We start from the raw sequence: 18,901 nt of genomic DNA, 5'->3' as shown, positions 1-18,901 counted from the left end.
CAAGTAGATGTTCAAGACTGCTATCAGCCTTGAACCCTAATAGATTTCAGGTTCGAAAAAAAGGAGAAAAAGGTATAGAGGAGAGAAGAGAAAGATTAGAGAGAGAGCAGTAGAACACAAGAATTGAAAAGGAAGGACAGAATCTGAAATATTCTGCCGCCGCCACTTCTATTTAGTATGTATAGGTTATGCTAGTTACATGAAAGGACAAATCTGCCCTTGGTATTTACATAACACATAAAACAATATAAAACTGAAATATAAATAACAACTGGAATAACAGATTGACCATCAGCTAACCCTAGGATGACTAGGGCACATTCTACCCTACGGACAGAGTGGGACCACAGCTGTGGGGCCCACATCAGTGTTCTCTACAATAATATATATAATATATATTAATATATAATATATAATAAAATTATAGAAAATAATATATATAATATATTAATTATTATAATTCTTAATTTTTTAAATATCAAATATATTATTCGGCTCGGCTCGGCTCGAATCCACCCCTAGATACCAATCAGCTTCATCTGTTTGTTTTTCCTCTCTGCTTTTGTTTTGGACAAGAGATGAGATATTTCTCTTTTATCTTACAATAAACAGAATTCACTGTTACCAATCAATAGAATAATCTAAGAACCCTTTAGCTGAGGGAGATTCCTGGCATCATAGATCTTCCTAGGTTCCATATCACGAGAAACTACTAATCAACGAGCACAACAAATTTGGGAAGGATTTTGCCAATGCTTCCAATGACAGAAAAAAGAGTTGCCGTAGAAGTAAGGCTTACATCCCACCCTCAGAATGTGTGGCACATTTGCTCTTCATAGCTGAATTCCAAAATGAAATCTTCAAAGCCACCTCTCTAGCAACATAGTATTTCTTTTCCTAACTCTCCCAATTCCCATTCCAATTTTGCTCTTTGCAATTGCAAACCATCTTCCAATTGATATGATGATATTTTCTATTTCTTTGTTCATACAAGGTCCTCATAATCATCTCTGTCCTCTTGACAACCTTACCTAAGATCTAAAAACAGAGAAAAGGAAGACTAGCATTCTGAATGTGGATTTTGATGAGAATAATCCAACTCCAAAAAAAAAGATGTAAACTGTTTTTGGTTGTATAAAAATGAAGGAAAACAAATGATTTCCTTGAAAAATGATATTCAATAGGAAAATGAATCATATTCCTAATTTTCCTGGTAGCTCACTTAACTTGGAAAACAAAACCTGAATGGTTGAGAAATATACAAGTAGTGAAAAGCATGAACCAGGGGGGCCAACCTCTGTAATTTACAGAATATTATAAGGAATGCCAATTTTCCTCTGTTTAGTATTCACCTTTTGGAAAATGTTCGTTTTCTACAGCCATTTTACAAGTAACCAAACACAGTAAAATAGCAACTTTCAGGAAACTGTTCGTTCTCCTTCATTTTATGTGCAACCACATGGAGCCATGGTTACTTTTCGAAGATGTCCAACTTCTTTCCACCACTTTGCTCCAAGGTTCACTGGATACATGCCTGAATATCCTCGATTATCTATTTTTTCTCCCTTTTCTTAGTTCGAAATTTCATATTTGCATTTCATACCTAGAAATAAAACAGATATAAACATAGCATTCCAGTGAAAGAAGTTGCTGAAGCTAGTTCCATTATGTTTCAGAATAACACACTCCGACATTCAACTGTCCCACCACTTGGCGGAATCCTCCAAGTTGTTTCCCTTGGGATTGAATTTGAGAATGTATTCAAATATTTAAGTTTTACATAGAAATCACAAAACAATTATCGCCCTAATGACTGCGAATTTATATGTAGAGCATTAAACGGTATTTTGGCCTTAGGCCCAATCTGATATCTTCCATGACGCTGATATTACGAATTTTTGTCAGTATGACCTGTGGCATATAATCCATCTTCTTATTTCCGAATTTCACAGTAAAACGAACTTCATGCATTTAAGTTACAGCTCTGAACAGATGAAACGAAAAAGCAAACCCTACCCAACATAGCAATTCAAGATGCTTAACAAAACAAAATATGATCATACAAAAACAGATAGTTTCTAATCAAAATAAATGTTAAAGGAGATCCAACTGAAGCATCGGGGCTTCGAGTTTTACCATCGCCAAGAAGAACGAGCTTAAAGGTGAGAGCCTGAGGCTTTGAATTCATTATATGATTTATCGGTAATCAAGCTCATCAGATGTCACCGACGAAGAATGATCAAGAGAGAGTGAAATTTCTGCAAATATGATTTCGAATCAACGTCTTTGGTTCTGAGAGTCTATTGTCGTTCTTGCGAAGAAACGCGGACAAGTCCGGAACGCGTGTTTAACTCAAATGCAGACCAAAATCGCCAACGACAATGCGGACCTCGCACGCATTCCGCATTGTCTGGTCACGAAATGGTCCGCATTCCAATTTCCATTACGAAAGCAATCCATCAGTATGTTATGTCTGGTCACGAAATGGTCCAAACGGGTGATTCTGTTTTAAGCGCTATTATCTAAAACTCCCCATCAATTTTCTACGTTTCTCTTAAATATACCCTGAATTTTCTTATTTAAAACTTACCTTCCGTCAGGTCACCGTTAGTGACCATTAATATAAATTGTCCACCTGACCTGATCTATTAATAACTTTTAATGACCAAACTAACCCTAAACTGTCAGTCATGCTTTGGAATTTGGACGTCCTCTGGTTCCCATATATTTGCTTCTGACAATCCTTGTCCCAAACTTATTCGTACTGTATTTCCTCTGCACCCATGTGAGCTTCCCAGATCCTGCTTTCTAATGGAAAGTTACCATCATATGGAACATTGGAACATTCCAGGAGCTGATTGATCTTCTGTATAGTTGGTATTCAACTCATTGAGCATTGTATATCGCAGCTGCAACTAACAAAGATGGCGTGGGAAATTGAGCAATATTTCATACTCAACCAGTGAACCAGGTAAAGCTCGATCACGAAGAATGAGAGAGAAAGCTCAAGCTTCTTGTCAGATTGAGCTGCTTTGAAGAACCTCTTCATGAATACACATGGGGTAGGAACAGACATATTGAACTGTATTGTGCTAACCATTAGCCTCCCCTCTCTTGTGTAATCCTTATTAAACAACAAGAAACACAGACAACCACTACCTAAGCTACTAACCCCAAGGAGGAACACAATTTCTCATCAGATTGTTTTCACTACCAAAATGATCAATAGCTGTATGGGTTGCCCTGTTCTCACGAGAGAGTAATCCAAATCTTGAGAAAGCCTTAAAATATCATTGATCATGATGTAAGGGTATCTGGCCGACCTACGAACCTTGACACGTTGCATTGGTCGGATCCATCTGGCGGATCTTGACACTTGGCATCGGTCGGATGTGCCCTGACCATCCATCACCAACCACTGCCAACCGTCACCACTTGTTCCCAACCACTCCTCCTCTCAAGCAATTCCAACTATAAAAACGAGCTCCCACATTGAGGTAAACACATTGGAACTCAAGTTCTAAGTCTCCTATCTTTCTTGGTTCGACCCCTAAACCCTCTACTAACTTGACCGTCAAAGCCTTCACCCATGGGATAACTCATGGGCCCTCTTACATCTTCTTTCTTTCTCTCAGCAGGTTGAACTTGTCGGCCTTGGATGCTAGAAATTACATTGTTGCTCTCAGCTCCATATTTGGCAGCAACATTTGGTGTTGTCTATGGGATCATTTTCAAAACTTTCCATTAAGAAAAAAGAAACCTAATTTAATCAACTAGTGTCCCTAAAATGGCTAACAAGCAAGACCCCGTTCTTGATGTTCGAAACTTAGTCATAATTGACCAGTTCGAGCTGGTCCTGAACAGGCTGGACAACTAGGCCTAGTGATTGGACAACATAGGGCGTCTGGCAAGAAGCCACCCATAGGGTAGCCACCCCATCGGAAACCATGAACAACACAATAGGCAATCCACTCGTACCCCACTAAGCCAACGCTTGGGCGGCCCGAAGAGAGCCAATCCCTCAGAGTTAGAGACTAGCAGTCGATGGGCTGGCAAACTCCTTTCCAAGATCCCTCGGCCATCAACACCATCGCGTGATGACCAATCGAGATGACGGCGGGCGCTCAGGCCACTGTAGTCCCCCTCCAAGGGCAGGAGGTCGGCGCCACGCCTCTCTCCCACCAGTTTTTAACCTTCGCGACCTTCTCAACGATCATCGTGACCATAAGGCTCAGGACGTGCCAGTGTCTGACCACTCCGAGAATGGGGCCGGCCCGTCCCACGTGAGAGATACCCAGGACTATGCCAAAGCGACTATGCCATACGTCAACCAATGCCTCGGAGATGTTCATCTTAGATTGGCGCCCTTCAAGATCATCTTTCATAAGTGAAGGAGGGCCGAGGTAACGCCTCCACTAGTTGCCCGACCTCTTCCAGTCGAATGGAGGTGTTCGTAGATTCCACCCTCTTCGAGCCCCTCTTGCCAAATTTCAAGGCCCTGGTGTTGGAGACCTACGATGGGAGTATAGACCTTGAGGACCACCTGGAAAGCTTCTGGGACCTCATGCTCCTACACGGATGCTCTGACACCCTTATGTGCCAAGCTTTCTAAGCCACATTCAAGGGAGCAACGCGTCGATGGTTCTCCACACTGCCTCTACACTCCATCGTCTCTTGGGAACAATTCATGGACCTCTTCCTAGATTACTTTTTGAGTAGTCGACAGTGTTAGAAAACCAACATCTCCCTAATATCCATCAAGCAGAAGCGCGGGGAGAGCCTTCGGGCATACATGAAGAGGTTCAACCAAGAAAAACTCGAGGTCAGGGACCTTGACCTCTCATCTCCATGCACGCAGCCATCAGTTGCCTCTAGCCTAGACCCCTCAGCTGATCCATTTCCACGATTTCGCCCAAGACAAAAGCAAAGTTCTTGAAGAAGGTTTAGAAGTACATAGCCGCCGAGGAGGCCAAAGCCAACAAACGCCTCTAAGAACCGTAAGTCGAGGCCAACTGAGGCCTAGTGACATGAAGAGGAAGGACAAGGATGGCCGCGACAACAGTCCCACCAACAAAAGAGGAGAAAAGAAGCCGTTGGCCCCTTCCTTCAATAAGTAAATGCCACTAAACTCCTCTCAAATGCACATACTAATGTAAGTAGGGAATGAGGAATTCATGAAGTGGCCGGCCAAGTTGAAGAGGAATTCGAGAAGGGGAACTCCAAGAAGTACTGCAACTACCACCACGACATCGACCATGACACCAATGACTGCTACGAGCTTAAGAACGAGATCGAGTCCCTCATCCACTGTGGGAACTTGGAGGATTTTGTCGAGTGTGATGCCCCAGCATCATCCTCATAGTAGCCTCAAGCCAAGCCACGTAATCATTGCCCCTAGCCGAAGTCATTGAAGTCATAATTGGAGGCTCAGCCTCAGGGGGAGCATCCACCTCGTATCGAAAAGTGCATGCCTGATAGCACAACATCCAAAGCCAAGCACCAAAGAGGCCAAGGTCGAAAAACCTCATTTCCTTCTCGAAAAATTACCTACGAGGGGGTATCTATGCCCCACAATGATGCGTTAGTGGTGTCAATGACCATCGCCAACTACTTGGTGAAAAGGATCCTCATAGACAATGGCTCTTTAGCTAACATCCTATTCTATGAGACGCTTGAGAAGATGCAGTTGATGTTGGACCAACTATAGGTCTATAGCCCATTGGCGTGCCACTCGTTGGCTTCTCCAGGGCAATTGTCACACCCGAAGGAAAGAATTAATCCTACCAATCACCGTAGGGATTGAACCTTGGCACGTCACTCGGATAACTGAGTTCTTGGTCATGAAGATAGGCTCACCTTATAATGCCATCATAGGGAGGTCGACCCTTTACGCACTCAAGGCGGTCGTCTCATCTTACCACCTCGCCATGAAGTTCCCCACAAAGCATGGGGGAGGTTAGAAGAAACCAGTAGACTACCAAACAGTGCTGTGTTGCGGTGCTAAAAGGCAAGAACAATGAAGCTTACCACTGGAGGGGCTCGACCTCAGGGATGAACCATCAAGCCGAGGACCTCATCTCGGTTCCCCTAGACAAGGCCAAGACTAAGAAAACGGTATGAGTTAGGTCTTACCTCCCTCAAGACACACTTTCTGAACTAGTAAGCTTCCTCCGAGCCAATACTGGATTGTTTGCTTGGTCCACTACTAATATGCCAAGAATTGACCCCTTAGTCATTACTCACAGGCTGAGGGTGGACATGAGTTGTAGGCCAATTCAGCAAAAGAAGAGGAACTTTGCATTGGAACGTTAAAAAATCCATCGGAGAGAAGGTGGACAAACTATTTCGTGCCAGCTTCGTACAAGAGCTACACTACCCTAAATGGCTATCTAACGTGGTCATGGCTAAGAAAGGTAATGGGAAATGGCACATCTGCATTGACTTCACAGATCTCACCAAGGCTTGCCTTAAAGACAACTTTCCTTTGTCAATGATTGATCACATCGTCAATGTCACCATAGGGTACGAGGTACTAAGCTTCATTGATGCTTTTTCTGGCTACAACCAGATAAAGATGCATCCGACTGATGAGGAAAAGACCTCGTTCATCACCGAGCACGTCACCTACTAGTACAAGGTGATGCCTTTTGGATTAAATAACATTGGGGCCACTTACCAAGGACTGGCGAACAAGATCTTCAAAGAGAAGATGGGGAGAAATGTTGAAGCCTATGTCAACAACATGGTTATGAAGAGTCTTAGGGATAGCCAGTACACCTCGGACCTCGACGAGACATTCGGGGTATTGAGAAAATACAACATGAAGTTAAACCCCCACCAAATGTGCCCTCGGAGGCACCTCGGGAAAATTCTTGGGTTTTGTAGTTACCCAACATGGCATAAAGGCCAAGCCCGAGAAATTACGCCCCCTCGGTCAATCAAAGAAACCCAGAGGCTCATCGGTTGAGTCGCGGCCCTCGGCCGATTCATGTCCAAGCCGGTCGACCGTGCATACCCTTCTTCTGAGACATCAAGAAGTTTAAGGATTTCCAATAGACAGAAGATTGACAGAAAGCCTTCAAAGAATTAAAGTCCTACCTCGCGTAACCACCATTGCTTACAAAGGCTCCTTTTGGGAGAAACTTTATTCTTGTACCTATTGGCGGGGGACGAAGCAATCAGCTCGGTGTTGGTTTGGAAAGACAAGGGAGTTAAGAGGCCAGTATATTACATCAACAAGGTGATCCACGAGGCTGAGACCATATACCCAAAAGTAGAGAAAGTAGTCTTTGCGCTAGTAATCTCGACCATAAAGCTGAGACCTTACTTTCAAGCCCACAACATCTCGGTGTTAACAACCCAGCCCCTCAAGTTGATGCTCTCGAAGCTGAAGACCTCAGCTTGGCTAACCAAATTGGTTGTCGAGCTGTTGGAGTTTGACTTACACTATCATCCGAGACCTCCAATAAGGGTGCAAGCATTGGCAAACTTCTTGGTTGAATGCACCTTCAGCCACGACCATAATAAAGCCCCTGAGAATAAGGAAGAGAAATTGTTGATAAGAATAAAAATTATCATATTTTTATCCCTAAATATTCAGTCTTTTATACTTAATTACTACTTAATTTTACTCTTTATTCTTGTATTTCGATTCAGGGCATGAAAGAAGGCGTCAAGAGAAAAACAAGGCTAATCGGATAATTTTGCACAGTTTTGGCACTGCGTAGTAATCTGGGCATAACTATCCCATCTAGACTCTGATTTAGATGATTCAAGATGCATTGGAAATATAAGAAAAATCTCTACAAATTTCATGTTTTGAGTTTTGATAGATACAGAATGCATCAAAGTCAAAATCGGGCCCAAAGTCTAAGAAAATTCGCAAAGAAGCCCAATTTGCAGCAGAAGCCCAATTCGTTAAGGAAGCCCAAAACGAATACAAGAATAAGAAACTGCAAAGAGTCCTATCAGATTTAATTTTCTAATGTAATTCTTGAAAGAAAAAATAGATTGAGATTACCAAATAAGAGATAGGATAGGATTAGATCTAAACTAAACATAGGAATTAGGACTTTCTATTTTTTGAGAAAGAACTCCAAAAAGAAGTTGGAAACAGCCCCTCCTCCTAAAGCTATATAAGGGGGAGGGGGGGGGGACTAGCACCAGGCATCAATCAATCAATCAATCAATCAAGGGAGCAAGGAGAAATCCTCCAAGAGAGCTTCAGCCTCCAAGGAAGCAGTCAGCAACCCAGGAGGAGAAGAAAGGCGACGAAGAAGAGAATTGAAGATTCAAGGGCGAGGAGTTCCCCTCAATCAACTTCTATCAAGAGTTTTTTTTCTTCAAACTTTACTCTCTATTATTATTTCACTTATGTTTAATCTAAATTTTATCGTTGGAATGATTCTTTTCATTAATAATATGAGTAGCTAAATTTCTTGATTTTGGATTTGGATGTAGTCTTTTGATTTGCCTATGATAGATTTTGTTTAATTGATTGGGTCGTTGATTGTTGGGATTTATCTTTTATCTTAGGGCTTAATGCTAGTAATTAATTGGCCATTAATTACTTGAATTAAGGTATTGTGTGAAGTAGCGAGAGTGGAAGCATAATACTAGTTCATTGAGATAATTGACCTAGGGTATGTGTTGCTTAGAGATAAGATCACTCCTTTGTGATTGTTAAACTGATTTCCATTGATCTTAATGGGTTTGTGTTCATTGCCCATGATCACGAGAGTAGACATGCAGTTAGCATAAACACATGTGTTGTATCTTGAGAGAAAACTTCATATAATTTGGGGAAATCTGATCATAAATTCCTACAACAATAAACCAATCTAAGAAAACATAAGTATGTCATAGGTAATCATTTGATGAAACCCGAATCCTAGGCTTTTTATAATATTCTGAATTAAACCTTTTTACTTGCATTATCATTTCTTTAATTTGGCTTGAGAATTGAATTTCTAATTTCTAAATAATAGAGAAATCTTAAAATTTGGTATTTGACAACACCTTCCCTGTGGGATCGACACTCTATTCACACACTATTACTTGCCCACGATCTATATACTTGCAGAAATCGTACAGCAATTGTCGACCTGGACCTTGTAAGTAGATAGATCCTCTAATGCCAAGGGAAGTAGATCTGGCCTCATACTTCTCACCCCGGATGATAATGAGTTGGAATATGCACTATGGTTTGATTTCCCTACATCCAACAATGAACCTGAGTACGTGGCTCTACTAGCTGGCCTTCAGCTTGCAAAAGACCTCGAAGGAAAGAGCATTAAGGTCTTCAGCAACTCACAATTGGTTGTGAACCAAGTGAATGGAGAGTATGAGGCTAGAGAGCCAAATATGGATAAATACTTGAACAAAGTCTGAGAGTTAACTGGCCACTTCCGACACTTCGCTTTGCACCAAGTCCCATGGGTTGAATACTTACAAGCCAACACCCCTATTAAAATTTGCAAGTTATTCAGGGTCGGCCCTCAGCCGCACTATGCACATTGAGAGATTAATACATCCCAACATAAAAAAGAGGCAAGTGTGCCCCATCCAAGTTGATCCTTGCTAGATGGATCCCATTCTCATCTACTTGTAACATGAGCAACTGCCATCCAACAAGAATGAGGCAAGGAGAGTCCGATGGCAATCAACACGGTACACCACATTCGAGGGCAGGTTGTACAGAAGATCCTTCACCCTACTCTATCTTAAATGCCTCCACCGATAGGAGGGCGAATATGTGCTAAAAGAAATCCACGAAGGCATCTGCAGCAATCATCTAGGGGGTAGGGCCCTGGCACAGAAAGCACTCAAGCAGGGATACTTTTGGTTGACCATCCAAAAGGACGTTGTTAAGTTGGTACAAAAGTGTGACCGATGGAAAAGGCACTCCAACATCTTCTATCAACCTACAAAAACCCTCTTGGCCCTCGGTAGCCCTTGGCCCTTTGCAAAATGGGGTATGGACCTCCTTAGACCTTTCCCCCCAGCCATGGGGAATGGGAGATACCTTGTTGTAGCAGTAGACTACTTCACTAAGTGGGTCGGAGCCGAGGCCTTGGCAACCATTATGGGTAAGACGATTCAGAGCTTCTTCTAGAGAATATCATAAATCGATTTGGCATCCTTTACGTGCTCGTCACCGTTAATGACCAACAGTTTGACGACACCAAATTCAGAGAATGGTGTGGAAGCATAGGGATAACATAGCAGTTCACCTTGGTTGGCTACCCTCAAACTAATGGGCTGGCCAATGTCACCAATAGGACAATCCTAGATTGATTGAAGTCAAAATTAGATAGAGCAAAATGGCTTTGGGTGGATGAACTGTACAACATTCTCTGGGCATACCGAACGACACCTCAGACTACCATGGGTGAAACCCCCTTCAACTTGACATATGGGACAGAAGTTGTCATCCTAGCAGAGATCGACCAACCAACACTTTGGACTGAGGCATATCTAGAAGCTGAGAACAATGAAGAGTCAAGAAACAATCTCGATATATTGGAAGGTGTCCGAGAGCAAGCCTAAATCAAGGCTGCGACATATCAACAAAGAGTTGCAAGATATTACAACTCTCGAGTGAAAGAGCATCATTTCAAGAAGGCAACCTTGTCCTTGAAAAAGTCATGGTTCTTGAGGATAGCGTCGGAAAGTTTGGCTCAAATTGGGAAGGGCCCTATAGAATCAAGCAAGTAGTAAGACCCAACACCTTTTGGCTGGAGTATATGGGTGGAAGATTGGTGCCTCGCACTTGGAACTCTAAGAATTTCAAAATGTACTATCAATAGAGTTGTAAATACCTTAGTGGAAAATTCTAAATGAAAAGTGCAAGTTCCTTTCATCTCGAATCTTTCTTTGTGTAAACATTCTTGTCCCCTCCAGCTGCCAAGACCCCTCGGTTGACTGACTGCATCATATAACCTTTCTAAAGTTATATACTCAAACCAGACGTCAGCCCCAAGGCATATGACACTTGGAGAGTCATACGCCTAACTGCCTTTTGACCTTTTGTGAATAAGGGCAAGAACTTCCGGGACCTCAGCAACTGTTGATAAGCTAGGCCACGACCCCGACCTCAGCCTCAAAGACCCTTAAAGAAGTGAGACTTTAGAGGCCAAAGAGTTGACGCCGGCCAATTACTTAATAAAAAACACAACGAATGACATGCTAAATAAACAATACTTCCCCACTAAGGCAACCACTTGTGACCTCAACCACAAAGCCTCTACACAATGACGCACTAAGCATGGTGTCGGCCTCGGCCATAATCAACTTCCCTCTTTTTTGCTAAGGCAAAGACTTTTAAAACTTCAATAACTACTATCGAATGACTCGTGGTGTCGACATCAACCTAAAGGACACTAATACAGAACGTCCTCACGAAAGACTAAGTAGAACACTTTCGAAACAAAGAATTACTTTATTAAAGGATAACAAGTTTCTTTATAAAGATGCCTCTTCGGGGGAGGCATCGGCCCCTTACACAAAACAAGGAAGAAGATAAAGAGGAGAAAAGAAGAAAGGGAGAACATCTTTTGACAAGAAACTTAAGTTGCATTTACTCAAGTGTCTTTACAAAAAAAGGCCTCTTATGGGGGAGACATCGACCCTTACAAAAAATAAGAATATATATACAAGTTTTAGAGGCACGTGGGCCCAAGCAAAAGAAAACAAGAAAAAAGTTATTGGCCCCCTCGGGCAGTGGCATCAGTGGTTGGGTTCTTGTCCATCCCTAGTATGTTCACTATCTGTTGAGCTTCAGTAGCAAACGAATCCAGTTAGCTGACGTCGAAGCTAAGAAGGAACATCGTCACTTGTGCCTTTCAATCATTGAAGACCTCTAAGTAAGCCTGGAAGGCAAAGGTGGTCAGATTCATCTCGTGCTCCTCCGAGGTCTTATATTTTTTGACCACCTTTGCGGTTGACTCCTCTAGTTGCTATTCCATTGACACCAAGGAGGACTTTAGCTCCTTCATGAGCTCCTAGTTATTCACCACCTCAGTCTCAACTTTCTTGCGACGCTTGTGCTCGTTGCATGCCCGACCCTCAGACGCTTCTTGATCTGACTGTGCCTCGACTGCTTGCTACTTTATGCACTTAATCTCCTCTTGCACTCGTCGAAGCTATTGGATTAGCACCTTGACCATATCGCAAAGGCTGACCGAGTAAGAGACCCTCTGCACATGAAAAGAGAAAATCGTTAGTCACATACCACCAAGAAGACCTCGACAACACAATGTATCCGAAGAAGTGTACGCATACCTCAGCAGCCTTGTCCAAAAGTGTGTCCCAGACCGAATCCACCAAATACTATGTCCAGGACTGGCGGTTCCCAAGAAGGACCATGCCGACTGCTACTTGTTGGACAATGCTAGGAACTGACAAGGAGTCCCCCTCTCGAACACTCCACATGGATCGGAAGATCTGACGGGCATTGAGCGGCTCGTTCTTTCAAGGATTAGATGACCAAGGCTTCGCCTAATGTGATCCACTCAAGGTCTCCTCAAGCTAGCACTACTCGCGCATTTCTGCAGGGCGCTTCAGCGTCTGTGTCTTCTTACAGGCCGCCTCATCCTCAGCCTGTTGTCATGCAGCCCCCTCCTCTAGTGGACATCGAGGTGTGCTACCAATGACTCTCTTAGACGCTGCCTCCAACAGCTTCGCCTTCCTGTTGCCCTCCATTTCTACGAACAAGAGAAACAAACGGGCTAGAAGAACGCCAATAGAACTTAATGAATTTCATAATTGGTAGACAATGGGAGCGGCCATACCAAGGGGGGCAGAACTAAGGCTAGCCATCACCAAGACCTCCTCCTTCACCAAGGGTTCGACATGAATCATCCCGCCCAACCGAAGCTAATTCATCACGGCCTTCTCATCGTTATTGCATGGCATAAACCTCTCGGCCAACATGTCTAGGTTCCCCAACCAAACAAAAAGGACCAACCTTGGGGGCAACTAACATAGAAAAATTTCTTCTTCCAGTTGTGGACAGACAACAGGTTGTCCACAACCCTTCCCCGTCGGCCTTGGAAGTACCACAAGTCATCCCCATTAGGATGCTTCATCAACGCGAACAAACACTAAAATATGTTCAGCGTCATTAACACCTCTCAGAGATGGGCCATCACCAATATGGTCACTAGCATCCTAACGGCATTGGGAATGATCTGGGTGAGGGTGAGATTATAATTGTTCAGGATCTCGACAATGAGGGGGTGTAAGGGAAACAACAACCCGAAGTGAAGGTAATGCTCATGGACGCACACCTCCCCTTCAGGAGCAAGCCATGACCTATCATCCACGTAGGAGGCTCTAACCTTATAGTCCCTCAGAATGTCGTACCTCTTGGCTAACGTGCTAATTTGCCCCTTGCCGAGAGTGCTGTCTAAGTCAGAACGAGGATAACATCCCAACGTCACGCCTTGGTTCACTCATTGGCTTCTTCCACATCCACCACATCAGGGTGCCCAAGAACATTCCTTAGGGCGTTAGCCCTTGACCGCGTGGAACTGAGACTTTCATTAGCAGAGCCCGCACTCTGTTGACCGCCCCAAGAGACACGACCCTCCCCTCAACACTTGGATGCTAGACATCCGAGAGGAGCTCTCAGAGTCACTACTACCACTCCCATCACTACTAGGAGTGCTGCTAAGAGTACTCTAGTCAATAAGGTTATAAGCCTCACAATCAAAATCCGAGGCCGACATGTTGGAGGAAAGAATTCTTTAACTAAAGATGTTAATCAAAGAAGGTTTAAGGGATTGGTTGTTGATAGCCGATGTCTCCTCAGTAGCTCCAAGGTGGAAGGTTTCAAGCAAATAGTGGAGAGTTGCTCAACCAGCCTCCCTATTTAAAGAAAAATGTACGACTCATATCCAACTGATCCAACGACCATGGACCAGCCCGAACCGACAGATTCCATGTGGCCCCGACCTCGGGAGACGAAACAATGCCAAGACACGGGGCTGGTTCTCCCATCAACTCTGGCTCAAGGATACTTTGACTTTGGCCCTGAGTCAAGCAGTAGCGAGAGCTACAACAATGAGTTTGAGGGCTTGCCTCTAAGGCCTGAGATCTAGGTACTGTGGGAGAGGATTTCTCCTGTAGGTGCCGAGTGTAGCCGATGGGGCGAAGATTCTCCCCATGAAAGTGTTGGATTCTCCCTATGGTAGAAGGTGAAGAGATTCCAGAGTCGAGCCCTAGGTTGGTGGCCGAGTACGCAGCCCGGGGTGTAGAAATAGAGCACTATCCATGCTCTGAGTTGGATAGCAAACTTAACATAGAGCAAGTAAGGGCTCTTGCTAAGGAGTACCACATCCCGAAGGGGTATAGACTTAGGGTTCCTGACGTCGATGATTGGCCGTGGCTGCCAAATGAGGGCAAGGTGTGCATGCACGAGCACTACCTCCAGTTTGGCCTTAGGTTCCCCTTCCTCCCCTCATCCCCGAGTTGCTGAGGTGTTACAACATCTCTATAAGTCAGTTGACCCATAACGCCGTAAGGACCATTATTGTCGTAGTGGTGATGGCTCGGCTCTAAGGTGTTGACTTGACTATGAAGATCTTCTTGTGCATATTCATCCTGAGGCAGCATCCCTTCGAGGCGGGTATCTACTACTTCTAGGCACGTCATGGGAGGGTGGTCGACAACCTATCGTTCATGCACAATTGGAAGAAGAAGTACTTCTTCATGTCCTGTCCAAAGGATTGGTCGTTTAGGTTAGATTAGGGGAAGCCAAACCTCGTGTTGAGAGGATAACACCTTGGTACAAGGATGAGGAGGACGAGGTGATGACCCGCATTCGTTTGACTGGGACCATCAAAGCTGAGCCCTTGGTATTGGAGAAGCTCTTGTGGGCTGGCCTTAGCCCCACCCGCCTCGGTAGGTGATCTCCTGTTGTTGGCTTAACATGTTGGCTTTTATCCCTTTAAACCTCATACTAAGGTTTTAGTTGTACTTTTGTAGAGATGAGATTGAACGCCAAGGAGATGTTGTGGGAGGTAGCCAAGTCACTGAAGAAGAACCCATGCGAGGGTCTGTCGAAAAAACAGGCACCGAGAGGTGGGGCGCCAGCTGAGAAGACTCCTCGGCCGCAGGCGCCTATTGGTGTTGGGGCTGGAAAGGGAGAAGACCAGTCGAGGCGGACCAGCAAAAGGAGCCCCCCACCAAGAGGCCGGTCGAGCCCCTTCAGCTTCTGAAGGGAAAGAGGTTGGCAACAAAGGACCGCCCTGCCGAGGGCGGTGATGCGACCGCGTCGAGGGGGCTGTCAGGGGTCCCGCCACTCGGGGCCCCGTGATTCGTCCGAGTTGAGGGACGACATGTCACTAATGACGCGGTGCACCTTCCGCCACCACTAGAATGTCAAAGAGGGGGATTCCATGAGCACTCCAGGGGTCGACCGGGCCCTGCTCAGTGGAATGCTGTCGCCGGCTGATAGGCACACTATGACCCAGATGGGTGTGTAGGGTGTTCGAGACACCCTTATGGATCACATGGCCAAGGTAAGTAGTACTTGTTTTGTCTCTTAGAAAATTTCCTTGTTCTTGCTTTCCTTTCGCTGATAGCCATGTTTCTGTTGTTGGCATGTTGTTATGCCATTGGCCTATGCGACAAAATGGTGGTTCTCATGTCTCATTTGAAGGCCTTCGAGGAGAAGAGGGAGCAACTTGAGGTTTGGGTTGCCGAAGCAGAGAGTGGATGAGAGGCGATTGTCTCAGCCATGCGGGAAGAGCGTGAACTGAGGAAGGTTCTGGAGGCTGAGATCATGGCTGAGAAGGAACTAGTGTGGTCTTTGAAGGACGCATTGAAATCTACTAAGGAGAAGCTGAAGGTGTCTGAGGAGAAGAGACTCTCGACCAAGAGGCAGCATGAGGTTGTTGAGAAACGGGTAGAGGAGGCCGTAGAGGCCTAGAAGGAGAACACGGATTTCTAGAAGGCACTGGCTGCTTATGGGGCTTTTGCATATCTGGAGGGCATTGAAGATACCAAGGCCCAGGTACGTGCTCTGATGCTCAAGTTTGACATTAGCCAGTTGAGGCTCTTGCTTGAGCCAAAGACCGTGGGGTTGTACCAACCGTCGAGGTGCAGCTGCCTGAGGGTCTGTCCGTTGGGGAGTAGCTCGCACCAGTTGAAACAGATGAAGGGAACGCCGAATTTTGAAGGGTCATCCTTAGTTGCTCTCTTTTTTCTCTTTTTGTTTATAATTTTGTAAAGGGCTTGGCCTCCCCCTTCCGAGGCCACTTTTTGTAAAGTTATATGGATGACATCAATGAAATACTCTTTTTGCATAACTTGTGCCTAATTTGTTCTTATGCTGTTTTTTTTTTGTTAGGGGCCGATGTCCCCTTCCGAGAGGTCACAAGTAGCGAAAAAGGTAGTGGCTTGTTACTTAAATGTTTTGCTTAGGAAACCAAGTTAAGGGAGTCCAACAGAGACTGAGCTATGCTGCCGAGGGCTCAAGGCCCCTTTCCTTAGAAGGAAGGTGGCGAGTGCCTTAGCTCTCCTAGCTTGTTCTCTATCCCCATCAAGGTAGCTATGTTGAGGCCGAGTTGTGGTGCCGAGGGATTGGGGCGAGGCACATGCCTTAGCTTACCTGGCTTAGCCTTCATTGGGGATTTTGGGGTGTGAGCCTATGGGAAGTCGAGGCTAAGGTCACAAAATGCTTATTGTTTTAGTGAAGTACTTAGTCAAATTTAGTATGTTTCTTCATGGTGGGCCAAAGTCTTTGGCCGATGCCACAGCCGAGGTCGTTGTCTAGTCTGAGCATACAACCTTGGTGAATGTTGTGTGTTTCGACTATTTGCATGGCCAAGGGATCTTGGCAATTGAGCGTAATCAGAACGTTTACACTAAAGCTGAAGCCAAGGGGGAGGAGGAACTTTGCACTTTTCATTGATATGCCTTCAAAAATTACAACTCATTGGTAGTACATTCGGAGGTTCTCAGAGTTCCAAGCACGAGGAATCGATTTTCCATTCAAGTGTTCCAACCAAAAGGTGTTAGGGCCGATGACCTTCTTGACTTTGTAGGGACCTTCCCAATTGGGGTAGAGCTTTCCAACACCGGGCTTGAGCACCATGAATTTTCTGAGGACGATGTCACCTTCTTTATAATGGTGTTCCTTTACTCGAGAGTTGTAGTAGTGTGGTGACCCTCTGTTGATAGGCCACAATCCTGAATTGATCATGCTCTCGGATGCTTTCCAACAAGTCTAAATTATTTCTAAGTTTTTCATCATTCTCGGCCTGCTTGTACACCTCGGTCCGAAGCGTCGGCTGGCCGATCTCTGCTAGAATGACAACCTTGGTTCCTTAAGTTATGTTGAATGGGTCTCTCCTGTGGCGGTTTGATGTGTTGTCTAGTAAGTCCATAGGACGTTGTATAACTCGTCGGCCCAGAGGCCTTTGGCTCCGTCTAACCTTGTCTTCAGTCCATCAAGGATTGTTCTGTTGGTGACCTTAGCCAGGCCATTGGTTTAGGGGTAGCGTATCGAAGTGTACTACTGCTTGATGTTGAGGTTACCATTCTTTGAACCTGGTGTCATCGAATTGCTTACTGTTGTCAATGAGGAGCATGTGGGGGATGTCGAAGCAGCAAATGATGTTCTTCCAAAAGAAATTCAGAATCATATTGGTCGTGATGGTAGCCAAGGGCTTCACTTCGACCCACTTGGTTAAGTAATCAATTACGATGACAAGGTATTTCCTGTTCCCATTGGCTTGAGTGAAGGAGCTAAGGAGATCCATTCCCCATGTAGGACTGGGGCGTCAGGCTAAGTTAAAGGGTGGTCTCTTTGAAAGACGAAGGAGAGCTTCCAGGGGAAGCGAAGGGCTTCTCTTGGTATGGGATTCAAAAGAAAGAACGAGAGGGTCGTAGGGATTCTAAGGTAGCAACAGTGAAATGCTCAAGATTCTATTTAGGGAAAGGGATTCTAATGAGGACCCTCTATTTATGAAGAAGATCCCGAGATCCTAAAAGGTAGGAGATGAGGATCTTTGCTCCATATAGGGAAAGGGAATATATTGTTCACTGGCAATTATTGGGTACGCCGCCGAGCATCGCCACGTATCTCATAAAGATATTCTCAAGGATCAGCTTTCCTTATCCCCGAGATCCCTCATTTGTCACGTGTGCTACTACCCTTTTAAGCACCTTGACTGATCCTATGTGGAGGCGATGAGATCACCGTCCGAAGGTCGGTATTTGTTAATGCCTCATGGTGGTTTGTAAAGTACTTCGTTAAAATGGGTTTGTGTGTGTTTGGGCACACACGGCCTCACCATGGGCTCAGCCCATTGTCCTCCCCGACCCGCTATCCAAAGCCAGTTTGCGAGCCGTGGGTTTATTGCACATCATGGTAGGTGTGACCTTATCGTATGCATAAGTGTGCTTGAATCTTTTGGATGGGCCTTTCTGAGGCTTGTTCCGATTTGGGTGCTTTCCGGCCTTGATGATCCGCGGATTTATCGTGGTTTTGCTTAATGCGTTGCAGGTTCATCGCGAAGATAGCAACAGATCGTAAGTTTATTGTAGCTTGGGGTAACTGTAGGCTACTTGTGAGTGATTTCGTGGTATTACTCTCGATGTTGGAGTGTTCTTTGGGAGTCTGCATGAGCTATACATGTTTACACCCCATTTGGCGAAGGGCCATGGACTGCTAAGGGCTGAGAGGGTTGTGGATGGCCGATAGGAGATGTTGGAGTGTCTCTAGCATTGGTCACACTTATGCATTAGCTCGGCTGCGTCCTTCTGTATGGTTGGCCAAAAAATACCCTTGCCTTAGTGCGTTTTGGGCTAAGGCTTTGCCTTCGAGGTGGTTGCCACAGATGCCTTCATGGATCTCTCGAAGCACGTACTCACCCTCCTCCCGACGAAGGCA

General features: G+C 44.9%; 1 protein-coding gene across 2 annotated transcripts in view; it reads right to left on the bottom strand.

The window, feature by feature from the left end:
- Positions 1–2,451, bottom strand: part of LOC104602488 (uncharacterized) — a 47,185-nt gene extending 44,734 nt beyond the window's left edge. Inside the window, exon 1 of one of the 2 annotated variants that reach the window (XM_088898288.1) lies at positions 2,137–2,451. In XM_088898288.1, the coding sequence (XP_088754414.1) occupies positions 2,137–2,188 (52 nt within the window). In that variant the 5' untranslated portion in view covers positions 2,189–2,451. The remainder of the gene's footprint in view (positions 1–2,136) is intronic. The other variant, XM_010266188.3, reaches the window with a different exon arrangement.
- Positions 2,452–18,901: the final 16,450 nt, after the last annotated feature.

Source organism: Nelumbo nucifera, chromosome 2 (genome assembly GCF_055504915.1).
Source record: "Nelumbo nucifera cultivar China Antique chromosome 2, China Antique-T2T, whole genome shotgun sequence".
Taxonomy (NCBI): Eukaryota; Viridiplantae; Streptophyta; class Magnoliopsida; order Proteales; family Nelumbonaceae; genus Nelumbo; species Nelumbo nucifera.
The sequence above is the reverse complement of the archived record's forward strand: the minus strand, read 5'-3'. Positions and strand labels throughout refer to the sequence as shown.